Source organism: Pangasianodon hypophthalmus, chromosome 3, assembly GCF_027358585.1.
Source record: "Pangasianodon hypophthalmus isolate fPanHyp1 chromosome 3, fPanHyp1.pri, whole genome shotgun sequence".
NCBI classification, from domain to species: domain Eukaryota; kingdom Metazoa; phylum Chordata; class Actinopteri; order Siluriformes; family Pangasiidae; genus Pangasianodon; species Pangasianodon hypophthalmus.
In genome coordinates, this window is record NC_069712.1 from 26,795,490 (window position 1) to 26,808,494 (window position 13,005).

At 39.9% G+C, this 13,005-nt stretch overlaps 1 protein-coding gene across 1 annotated transcript in view; it reads right to left on the minus strand.

Moving 5' to 3' along the window:
• Positions 1–13,005, minus strand: part of wdr11 (WD repeat domain 11) — a 100,852-nt gene that overhangs the window by 38,160 nt on the left and 49,687 nt on the right. Inside the window, exons 12-14 of the mRNA XM_053232560.1 lie at positions 9,824–9,930; positions 3,051–3,126; positions 1,223–1,331 (exon numbers count right to left, since the gene is read on the minus strand). Of these exons, the coding sequence (XP_053088535.1) occupies positions 1,223–1,331; positions 3,051–3,126; positions 9,824–9,930 (292 nt within the window). The remainder of the gene's footprint in view (positions 1–1,222; positions 1,332–3,050; positions 3,127–9,823; positions 9,931–13,005) is intronic.

Here is a 13,005-nt window from a genome sequence, read left to right on the forward strand (position 1 = left end):
GCACACCAATGACATTGTACGTTATATAAACTTGTTAGCTTAAACACAAATAAATTTAAAAATCGCCAACGTAAGTAATCATTTGAGATAACAAGCTACGTATATTTGTTTGAAAACTTGCCTGCCATTTTTTTCATCATTTCCAGTAATGGAACATAGTGATCATTGATGCACCCTGGTTTCTGCAGTGCAATGTGGGATTTTTTTAGGGCACAACCATTCCAGTGCACTGGAAGGATTTCGTGATCGAGACCGCCCTTAAAATGGCCGACTCCCTGATCAGTGCCCTGACTACTGAACTAGGGTGCTGATTGAGACACACCCCTGGACCATCATTCGTCTTAGAATCAGAATCAGAACAAAGCTTTACTTAAAATCATATTAGAAAGATGCATCAATCATTTTTCCCCATTTTCTCCCCATGATCACCTGCCAATTCCCACTGACCAGCCAGCTCTCCCATAACACACTTGGAGGAAAGCGCTATCTGCCCTCTTCCGCATCCATGAGATCACAGACCCTCACGATTGGCTAGTGTTGTTGTGATTGACACGGGAGAGCGAGTAATACCACACCTCCAACACCTCCCAGACTCTCAGCCACAGATGGCTGTGGAATTGTCAGGAAATCAATTGCTTTCTTTTTTTGGCACCACTCGAAAGCTGCACTTATCCATTTTTAAAAGCCCACTTAAATCAAAGACTGGAGTTAGCCAAAAACTTTTCAAGAACTTCTAAAACTTATCAAGAACTTCTAAAAGTTGAAAAATCATCTCATCAGATCATGCTTTCGAAAGTTGCACATTAGCAAAGAGCTGTAATGCACCATGAAACACAAGGCAAGTGCCAATGACCAGCAGGAGGTTATAATTCAGGTCCTGATCATTAGAAGAGGACAGTGGTGTAGATATCTACAGGGTACAATCAATATGGAAATGAGCAGGCTGGGGAGAAGCATTAATTATTAACAGTATTGTGATGCTTATTTGCTGGAATTCACTCGTGTAGTTACACTGTTTACTGGCCCTGCGGTAAGAGCTGGACAAAAAACACAAAAAAAACAACAACTCGCCCGCTCTTTATGAGTTTTGCTGTCAGATAATGAAGTTGGCGTCTTTGCTGAGCGAGGCGAGGTTTCCAGACAGTTTTCTCAAACTGATAATAAGAAGTGGACACACACACACGCACACACACACAAACACACACACACACAAACACATTACCAATGCAGTAACTGAGGGGAAGTTCTTAGCCATCTCACGCAGCAACGTTCCCGTGCGCACATCCCAGAGTTCCAGGGGTTTGTCTCTGAAAACCACCACCAGATACTGCCTACAGTGCAGCCCACACAATCACACAATCACACACACACACACACACACATACACAGAGTGGATGTTCAAATTAACACATTTTCATGTATATATCATATTATGAGGTCAAAAATCACATGACATTTATATAGACAGTTTATATATGGATCTGTTATAGGGGAGCATGCGCACACACACACACATACACACACACACATACACAATCACACACACATACACACACACACACAAAGAGGGTGTTCAAATTAACACATTTTCATGTATATATCATATTATGAGGTCAAAAGTCACATTTATATAGACAGTTTATATACGGATCTTTTATAGGGGAGCATGCGCACACACACACACACAAACACACACACACACACACACACACACACACACAAACACAATCACACACACACAAAGAGGGTGTTCAAATTAACACATTTTCATGTATATATCATATTATGAAGTCAGGAATCACACACTGCTTTGTGAGGACATTTATATAGACAGTTTATATACGGATCTGTGATGGGGAGCATATAACAGACATAACACACACACACACACACACACACACACACACACTGTCTTAATATCTTAATGGGGACCTTCCACTGACATAGTTAATACGTATAGTTAGGGATAATGAATCTAATCTAATCTAACTCTAGGGAACCTTTACGGCTCTTTATTTATTTATTTATTTTTTAAATTTAAATTAGCAAGTTTTCTTTGTGGGGAACAGTCAAATGTCTCCACAAGGCCAGAACTGTCAGATTTTCCTATCCTTGTGGGGACATAAGTTGAAAAAGATTGCTATTATTTCCAAAAGCTGTAGTATCAGTAAAACTTGAAAGGACCATAGGAAGTAAGTCAGGAAAAGGTCACTAATTATGTTAGCAGCATGTGTGAGTACCATTGGAGTGACAACTAATGAATCAAATGCTAGGTGAACAGGCTATTGAGACATATTTCATATCATTTCATATAAGGATTTCTCAAACAGATGAAACTAGCATTGCCTCATTTTTAAAATTATGAACTATTCAACAAGAAGCATTTTTTAAAATAAAATAAGCATGAACTACAATGAGTTCATGGTTACAGGCTCAGACTTTTAGCCCTTACTCAGTCGAGACTCTGACAGCCGAAAAGTTAGTTCGGAAATTCAGAAAAGATAAATGACACTAGGAAAAGATAAACACTCCGAGGCTTCTGCATGAATGCTGTCATACTATATTTATTGTGCACTGATCCTGAGCTGACATCTAATCTTACAAACCTGGTCTTCAGGAGCTCTATATTAGAGCCATACATACTGTAGTATCCCAGGACCAGGGCTACACTCTGCACTCCTTTATTGTAGAAATCAATCAATCTGGATCAATTATTGCAGGATAAACACTTAATTCCTGGAAGTGACTAAGAGCCAGAACGTTTCACTGAAGCACAAATGAAGCAGGAAAGCCTCCTGTGACAAATTGAAATATGCCAAACAATGGCAAAAGGTTGAAGAATCCATCCCCAGTGTCAGTTGTGACTTGATTAAAATCATGTCTGGGTTGCCCCTCTCTCTGAAATACTCCACCGTGTATGTCAAAAGTGAAATGAGAGACATTAATCACAAGCCAACTCTGAGGAGGGAGCCTTCGGCACCAAAGTCTGCCAATCGCCCAGGAGGGATTGAGAGGGGAATGAGAAAAGTGTGTTTGTGGGTCTTGCTCACTTTAGATGCGACACTTTAATCATTTCGATGGCTGGCTCATCATTGCCGCGCTCGCCTCGGAATGCAAAGCACCTGCCTGTGTGTGAGAGAAAGAGAGAGAGAGAGAGAAAGAGGAAAAGAGAAGAGAGATGTGATTTCAGGATTTCTTTCATTTCTGAATACAGTTTAAAAAATGTATCTCTTAGAACATCTGTTACAATGATTACGCCATTATAATGATCATTCTGATCATGTTTTTTTCCAGATTTTCTCCCAGGTTGGTCACCACCCAATTCCCATCCCCCCACTATCACACAACAGCTACCAACCGGGGAGGATGAAGGCTAACACATGCTTCCTCTCAGACCAAAAAAACTTCAACAATCTCAAAAATAATGGTCAGGTTTCGCTGTTAGTGCCTTAAAACAAAAGACCAAGGGCTTCTATTCTCACTCACCATTTTCCAGTGACGTTCAGTTTCATATTAACGAGAAATCCAATACAGAAGTTGTGGAGGCAGATAACGATGGACTCAAATGTCCAGAATGCAATGAAAGTACACGACACAGGTGTATTAAGTTACGGAAGATACTCGGCTCAACTAGTTAGCAATCTACCAGATGGCATTGATGCTGGTACTAGCATGAAAGCTGAAGCTTTGGAAGCTGATCTCTATATTGCAACAGCAAGAAGACAGTTTGTTCTCCTATGGTGTTTTGGTGTAATACAGTCCCCTCTGATGTCCCATCTGATCTAGATGTAAATACCAGGAAATAAAAGCTGAAATTCTGATCTATCGTCGCATATTCATCTTTTGATCTCAAACCCAAATGTCATCACTGTATAGCAAAAATTAAAGAACTTGGACTTGTCGTTCCAATACTTTCGGATATGCACTGTATATGAAAACAAAAAAGTTCCATCCCCAAACTTAGTTTTATGAGGTTCTATCTGCTAGTCAATCATCATCAAGGATGAGTACGCAAACCCAAATGTCTTCACTGTATAGCAAAAATTAAAGAACTTGGACTTGTCGTTCCAATACTTTCGGATATGCACTGTATATGAAAAAAAAAGTTCCATCCCCAAACTTAGTTTTATGAAGTTCTATCTGCTAGTCAATCATCATCAAGGATGAGTATGCAGCATAGGCAGCCATGGCCAATCAATTTTTATGTTTTTTTAATGCTCTGACAGAAGAGAGCTCGAAGCCTCAGTTATGGAGAGCTGGAGGAGAAAGAACATTTTAGCTGTAGATGTTTCATGTATGTGCAATGAGACTAATCAAACATAATTCTTTGTCAATCGTATTCCCTGGTCTTCGAAAGTCTTCAGTGTAACAAGCAGCTAATATTGTACCTAATGTCAGCTAATTTTTATATTAGATGAGCAATGTTTTCAAAGGTAACCTGACAGTATACATTAAAAATAGAAGAGCATATGATTATTAAGAAGTCTAGACTTAAAATGCCTTTCTGTGCTGGATTTTACCATTTGTTAATTATTAATTGAGATTGATTTCTCACTTCATGAGAAACTAGAGCATTATGAGAACTGTGAGAAAAGCTAAGAAGTGTCTAGGGTCTGCTACCACAAACCTTGCATCCTGATGGCCAATAGCTTTGTGGACGACTCCTCCCACCCCTCTCATGGACTCTTCACCATCCTGACAGGTACCAGAGCATCTGTGCCACCTCCACCAGACTCCCAAACAGCTTTATTCCTGAGACAGTCAGATTACTCAACACACTGCTGCCTCCCGACTCCCACTTGGACCAGTCAAACCTGTCGCATCAACCCACCATCCCCCAGCCATCACGGCACACCGGCACTTTAGAATGCTGCTATGGGACAAGTTGTCCTTGCTGCTATTTTTTACTTGATATTGCAGCTACACTTCTCTTCACACCCAACAGTTTACAGACTGTTGTTTGCACTGATTTCTCCCATCAAATACTGTTCTGTTGTCCTGTCTAGTTAACCATCCTGTGTATTTATTGTATATTTTTCACTCATCTCACACTATGTTGCTCCAACAACAAATAACGTCACTCCAATGTATACCTGACTGGTATACAGACACTCCACTTGACTGGGCTCCTGAGTGGCGCAAAAGAATAGCGTTCGCCCCATCGTCCGGGGGATCGCTAGTCCAAATCCCGACGTAGCCAAGCCATCCATAGCCAAGGGTTCAAGCAAGCAGAACTGGCCATGCTCTCAGGGTGGAGGAGATGGCAGACTCTCTCTCCCCTGTCAATCATAGCGACTAAGTAATCACAGGCGTCTGGAAGCTCATGTATGCGGAAGGCGGATGGGATCCTCTGCATGTATAACGCTATCCTGTGATGCTGCATGAGCAAAAGATGTGATTGGCTGGTTTCACGTGTCTTAACATGTGACAGCCATCTTCCTCATGCTTGTAATTACATCCAGCAGATTGCTATGGACAAAATGCACTTAGTAGTAAAGACCTGAGATCAAATAAAATTCAGCAATGAGAGCGCTTCTTCCATGTAGTGGAGTATTGAGCAGATTTCTTGTTTGTATATTCTGTTATATAATCCTGTATAGCAATGTGAGTTACAAACTGAAAGATATTTGTACAGGGAACGAAGGAGATAATGAGCAACAGATGAGTGTAATTAGTAAGCAGGAGAGTTTGCTCAGCTTGGCTGAAACGATGCATGGTTTCGGCAGGGGATTCTCATAGCTCTCGAACTAGGCTTATTCCATTGATAATTGAGTAATTAATATCTCTTTAAAAACCAAAACATATAAATTCACCTACTAATAACTGATAATCGAATGATGGACTTGCCAAAAGAGATTAAAATCGAAGTGCGCTGTCGATCTTTCTTCTGCCATTAGTGCGCATGAAATGTGGATTGGCTGAGGTCAGAAATATTCCATCCATCAGGGCTTCATGGTAGAGTGGCTAGACAGAAGCCACTCATGGGATATGGCATATGGCAGGCACTTACAGGATTCTAATCGTATGAAGAAAAAGATTCTCTGGTCTGATGAGACAAAAATTGAGCCCTCTGGGCTGAACTCCAAGAGCTATGTCTGGCAGAAACCAGGTACTGTTCAACTGGTTATACCATCCCTACAGTGAAGCATGGTGGTGGAAGCATCATGCTATAGGGGTGCTTGGAAGGAAAAATGCAGGCAAATACAGAGAGGCCCTTGAAGAAAACCTGCTCCAGACTGCACATGACCTCAGACTGGGGTGAAGTTTCACCTTTCAGCTCTACAACATTCTACAACAAGTCTCTGAATGTTCTTGAGTGGCCCAGCCAAAGCCCAGACTTAAACTCCATAGACCTTTTTGGAGAGTTCACAGATGTTCCCCATCCAATCTGATTGCACTCGAGAGGATCTTGCAGGAACAATGGCAGAAATTGCCTAAATCCAGGTGTGCAAGCTTGCAGAGACATAGCCAAGAAGACTCGAAGCTGCAATCGCTGCCAGAGATTTTAGTCTTTGGGTTTTAATAAATCAGCAAAAAAAATATAAAAGCATGTTTTTGCTTTTTTTTAATATGGGTTATTGTGTGTAGATTGATTCAATCCATTTTAAGTTTAAACTAGGACACTTAATATATAAAAATGAAGGGGTCTGAAGCTTGCCAAACCCACTATGCTTGTGCACGAGTGTTCAGTCTGCTGAGGCTTTTTGTTGAGGATTTAAATTGTGTGGGCTGACTGCTCATTACGGTCGTGTTATAATTACGACAGCATGCTAATCAAGCTACGGAGGTGAACCAGCAGCAGACAGGAAAACAGCCTGCAGAAGAGGGCCATGCTAGAATCTCAATCACCCACCACAAAGGTGTGATTATGAGTCTTGCTCTGGTACATACACCCAGGCATACGCACAGAAGAGAGCCAGGAATCGAGGGTCTGATCGAGGGACTGAGTTGTTTGCACCTGTTTTCAGGCATAATCAGCCCACATTCTGCACAAGCAACTGAGACAAGATCGTCCAAAAAGTGGAATGTCAGGAAAAAAAAGGGGTAGGAAGAAATTCCAGCATTGAATTCCCCAATTTGGCAAAACACTCCTCTATGAACTTGTACAAATTCCACATTCTTCAAAATGAATAAACTACAGCTATTTTTTTCTCAACCAAGGGATTGTTGGGAAAGGGAACAGTGTGTGGAAGTAATGTGTGTACATGTGTGAACACAACAAATAACCAGTTTTACTGCGAAGAAACTGCTACTTTGGAGTGAAATCGATCCCTGGGAACGGGATATATATGCTAGAGAGCAGTTAATCAGACAATTTCAAGACTAGTACCAAAATGTGTCAATAAAAAAAAATAAAAAAAAAAAAGTCTGGAGGCGAAAATCTCTAAAACTGTTTTTTTTTTCTGGTATTTCTTTCTAGATATACTTTTGCATTGCTTTCCATAAGACTAAGGGACAAGCACAAAAAAGCTCTGAAACACCTATTTTGATTTCATGAGAACTTTAAAGATAGATAATGCATTTTACTAACCAATATGAAAGCTTCCCTTTTGCTTGAGTGTTTTTTTTTTTGTAATAACACTTAAAACTAGCAATGATATAGACACTCTGCGTTGTTTTTCAACCACACATTTGGAATTATATTTGTCACAGATATTATTTTGTGAATAATACGCATCAGGATCTAGTACTGGTTTTAACAAGCCTTCATGCCTTTATCAGCTTTATTATCATGTGTTTGTGCTATTATCAAACATTTTAGACATTTAGACAATGCCTTATCTCAATAACTATACAGCTTGTGGTACATCATTATTTTGGATATTTGGCTATTTGGGATGCTTCGCCACATTACACAACACTTGTCAGTATTAACAAGCTCAGCAATGTTTAACAATGATCAGGATATCTTAAAAACTCTTTCAAACCAGCATGAGGTTTTACAAACAGCATAACAACACACAACAAACAGGCTATGTTCTGTCATTAGATTTCCCTAAGACATCTAAAAATCCTCCATGAAAGCAAAACAGAATGCTATTTAGCAATAATTCTCTCACAAATTGTGGTCTCTTTTGCCCCATTTCCCAAATGCCGCTGTTAAAAGGGTAGAAATAATGAGCAGTGTGGGCCATTGCCCTCTCAAACATTTCACTAATGGTCCCATCTCTCTCTTATTCTGCCTTTTTCCATCCATCCTCTAAAGCTGGCTGACAGGATACGCTTTGCCCCGGACTGACACAGGCTGAATCTAAAATGGCTTCCTGCTGGACATATTGGGCCATATTCAGAGTTGAGTTACGCAGACAGAGATTAGTTAATACAGAAGTTACACAAATCAGTATTCAGACATCAGACGTACTGCTCGGACAGATATCTCAGTTATGCGTCTGAACTTAAGTCAGGTTTTCAAATCGAAGTGCTTAGGAAGTGTAGTCCAGTGCGACAATCTAAAAATTTATTGTAAGAATAATATTTTACCCTGGAATGCATGTTTTGGCCAATGGAAATAGATTTAACATTTTGGAATGCCATTTAATGACAATATTAAAAATACATAATTATGAATTAATTATTCATGTGAATCATACCTGTAGTGGCCACATTTATTGTTCATTAATAATTGGTGCACACACAGGAGTTTGGAGGACACAGCATCTTAAACTTCTAGGACCACATTTTATATAACACGTTGGTTCTTACAATAAAATTATGAATTTTGCTTACTACTTACGGTAAAATGTAACCATTGCTGATGATTGCTTGGTCAGCTTATCCATTAAACTGTGGGCATGTTTTTCTTTACAGAAAAGCACAAATTAACCAAAACAACCACAATCTATTCATTCTAAAATGCAATATAGCATAATAAAATAATAATAATAATAATAATAAAAAACACCTATGCTGCAGCTCTCAACACCAAACTTGAAAATTCCAAACTAATTAATAATCATTTATGACGTCTGTAACCAACAACCAATGACCCACGTAGCTTTAGATATTACAGAACGTTATAGCTAGGCAGCCTCCGCTGTGAACGTATAAATAAAAACCAAACTAATGTTAGTGACCTTTGTCGAAAAAGTTTTCACTGAAAACAACATGGCGTAGAGTGCGTCTACATCTACAACTCCTTTCTGGCCTCCCCAAGGCCAATCAGAATTACATAAGACCCAGCTAGTTACATCACCACTGCCTATAGAAGCTATTACCTGCTAATAATCAATTGTATTGTATGCTAGAAAATGGTAACAAGCAAGCTAGTGTTTATGCAATCTGTCACAATTTCTTATCAAGTAATTCCGACACCATTGGTGTTAGGATACTTTTTAGGGGACGTCGGCAACATTATCTGTTCCTGCATGGAGTTAATACATAAGATAATGAGCTTATTTTTATTCTGTAATAGTTACTGTCCTAAATGAGATTGGAAATGGATTTCATAGTCAGGGTATACCTGCAATATGACCCCAGATTAGTTGCTAATAAATCCTAAATCCTACCTAGTCTAATTATATATACCCTTTTTTGCGAGCATTAAATGAGTCCTGCTTATAAAACCAAGAGTGCAGAACTGAGTTTCTCAGGGTCTAAAAGTTAATCTGATTTTTTAATTTAATTATTTAGCCCAGAAATATCTCTCCTGTCAAACTGGCACTTTTGCAATCAGCTTAATGAATCTGTCTGGATAGTAGGAATGAAAGCTATATGGCAGTGTCTCTTTTCATATGAATATGAGACTTGGGTTTGGATACTGTTTTTGGTCTTTTGGTCTGTGTGTGTGTGTGTGTGTGTGTGTGTGTGTATGGGTAGGGCTCACCTGTACGTAAGTCCACATGCTGAAGCTCATTCCTCACAAGGCCCATGTTGTTGGGAGCAGAGGTGGCAAAGGACAGGAAACTGGTCAGACTAACCCACTCGATCCCTCTGTGACAGGACATGAAAGATAAGTATAAGGAAAAGCAAAAGAGAGAAGGACACAGACATAGATACCCTGGCCTTGTTTTGTAAAGAAGAGTCTTGTCAGTGGCTATTAAATGAGTTCACTGACATCAGTGGCGGCTCATCCAAAGGTGCAGCAATTACATGTCAGTCATTCAACAGATAAGTTAATCTTCCTTAAGTCCTCATACACAGTTCCACTGCCACTTTTGAGTGACTGATGATTTAAAAAAAAGTTGCTGTTTGACAGATATAAGGCGAAGTTCCATTGATTTGCTCGTGTTTCTACACAGATGTTGCACAATAATGTGGAATCGCAATTTTGCTCCGTAGAATTACTATCACACCTAGTGGTCAAAAATGTAAACTGCAACAAGCTCTATTTGAAGTGCATTGGGGCAGAAATCCCACTACCCCATGCTCACTCTGAAAATGAATATTTTCACTGGAGGAGGAGCAGTGGATAGGATAGTTAATGACCAGATTGTCAGGGATGCAAACAAAGGCAAAGTGTAAGTGCAGATAGTGCGTCTATGATGTACAGAACTATTTCTATTTTAAGATATATTGCAAAGATTGGGAAAGAGTGCATAATATCCATACATCAGGAATGCGTGCGCACCACAGTGACCTTGCTTCACATGGAAAGGATGAGACAAAAGAATAATGCATCTCCCTTTTCCAGTGTCCGAATCCTTTGGGCTAGTTTAAGGTCTTTTGTGTAGTTTTTAGTTGGAGTGGAAATATTGCTGAAACCTGGCAACCCTGGTTAATGATATTAGCTCCTCAGGAAACTCACCTGCTGTATCGGATACAGTTGTACAAAGCCATGTGTGAAAATGCTCAAAATGAGCTGCTAGATTGTACGCTGGACAATATGACGTTGACTCTCAACTGCCTATTACACGGTTACTCAAAACAATTCAAGTGTGATAGCCTCTCCACTTAATTTTGTTTGAGGCTATGCGGTTATTAACATTGTACTGGTCAAGAGCCGCTGCTGCTCCACATTCAGATTTAACCAGCTCGAACAGTCTGAGTAATCTTAAAACCCATCCTTTTACTTCAGAATTCACTATTACAGTCATTTTTAAATAGTTCAGCTGTGCTTTAAATGAAGAAAAAGTCTTACATGGTTTATCAAAAGCGAGCTAACAACAGAAACAACAACAGAAAAAAGCTTTTTTCTCCAAAAACATTCCAGTGTGAGCTCTGAGGAAGAGGGGAGGAAAGGGACAGAGGGATGGAGATCAGAGTGAGGAGCAGAACGAGTGGCATGCCAACACTGGCTAGGGCTCCAGCATCGAGTACTAATGAGATGCTAAATGGCCACATGATTAATTAGCCCACTTTTCTTTGAAATATGCAAATGATATGGAAATGAAGCTCTCCATGGAATGAGGGCAGAGAACCACAAGCGACTTTTACACTGTGTGTGTTTTGGAAGGGTAGAGACAGACAGAGAGACAGAGAGAGGGAGAGGCAGAAAGAGAGAGAGAAAGAGACAGAGAGATGGAGAGATGAAGAGACAGAGAGAGAGAGAGAGAGACAGAGAGAGGGCACTGGAAAAGTGTGCGAGAGAAAGCATGAGAGCCAGAAAGAGAGTGCAAGAGTGAGAATAATGTAAAATAGAGAAATATAGAAATGAGAATGAAAAATAGTGAAATCTCTCTCTATCCACCCCTTCCTCTCTCGCTCTCTCAAAATTGCTTATTAATGTTAGATGACTGTTGAAATAATTATAGACCTCCTACGGGCCTTATTACACTAGCAGGCAATCCATACTGACATGTTTGAACCAACAGGATAGCGATAGATTAAAAAAGCAAAATTATTTTATTAAATCATATAATGTCGGCATGGTGTTGCCGCTGGTAGCATTGGCACTTCACAGCTCTAGGATCCGTGAGCTCGGGGATGTTCTCCCCATGTCTACGAAGGTTTCCTTTGGGCTCTTCGGTTTCCTCCCACCTCCCAAAACACACACAAGTAAGCAGACAGGAACAATTTCCATTCAGGTACTTTATATACACAGGTGATTCCTGACAGTCTGAATTTTACACATTACCAGATCATACAGGAAAAACCTTTAATATTAGGATGTAGATTTTGCCTGACAAAACATGTCAAATTTGGGAATAAACACAATGTTCTTATAGAAGCAGAAGGTGTCTTTGACAGAAATGGCAAATTGTTTACATGTTATTGTATAACTTTTACATAGCACATGGTTAAGTTCTTCCATTTTGTACATAGGCGCTAAAGACTACAAAAATACTGAAATGACAGACAACCCATGCTATGGAATTGGTCTGAGGAATTTACTAGAGTCGGTCATTTGTGTGTCCTTGCAGCATAATAACTGATTTGCATGAAACTGAGCAAATCTTAATTGACATATTGCTCGTCACCCTGAGGCCAGAATCGTGTCTCCATGTCGCAAAGCTGCGAAGAAAGGAAACTCCTCCAGGAGCACAGGAATGCTATTGTAAGGAACAGCAGCAGTGTAGACCCAGTCTTAAGGGAAGTACAGGAAGACTGCACAGCACTGAATAGGCAGCTGGAGAGCACAGTGCTCCAACGGAGAGAAAGGCTTTCCCTATAGGTAGTGGAGCTGTCCAGATCAGCCACTGAGTCTCTTCCGTATCTGAAGGATTTTCTGAGCCAGATAAATAAGTTAAAGGCTTCACTGCTGAAACTTATGCCAAGTGAATGCTACATGAATTTCAAAACCTCAGCATCGCAGTACTGTTCACACTATACAACTTACCTCACTTGCAATCTGGTCATTTGTACATTTAGTAGTGTGCACACTACATGAGCGATTGTAGACGAGGCACACACACTATAAAAGATATAGACAAAGTTCACCAGATCCCCAAATCCTCACGGAAATAAACTCAAGTCTTGTCTTTCATATATTTCTGCACTATTTAGTACAGAAACAAGAGAAAAGAGAAATGAAAGGAATCTATAGAGATCTGGGCAGCGAGGATTGACTGTTCTGCAAAGAGAACTGGAGATATAATGCAAACAAACTATTTGCACTCTATAAACTAT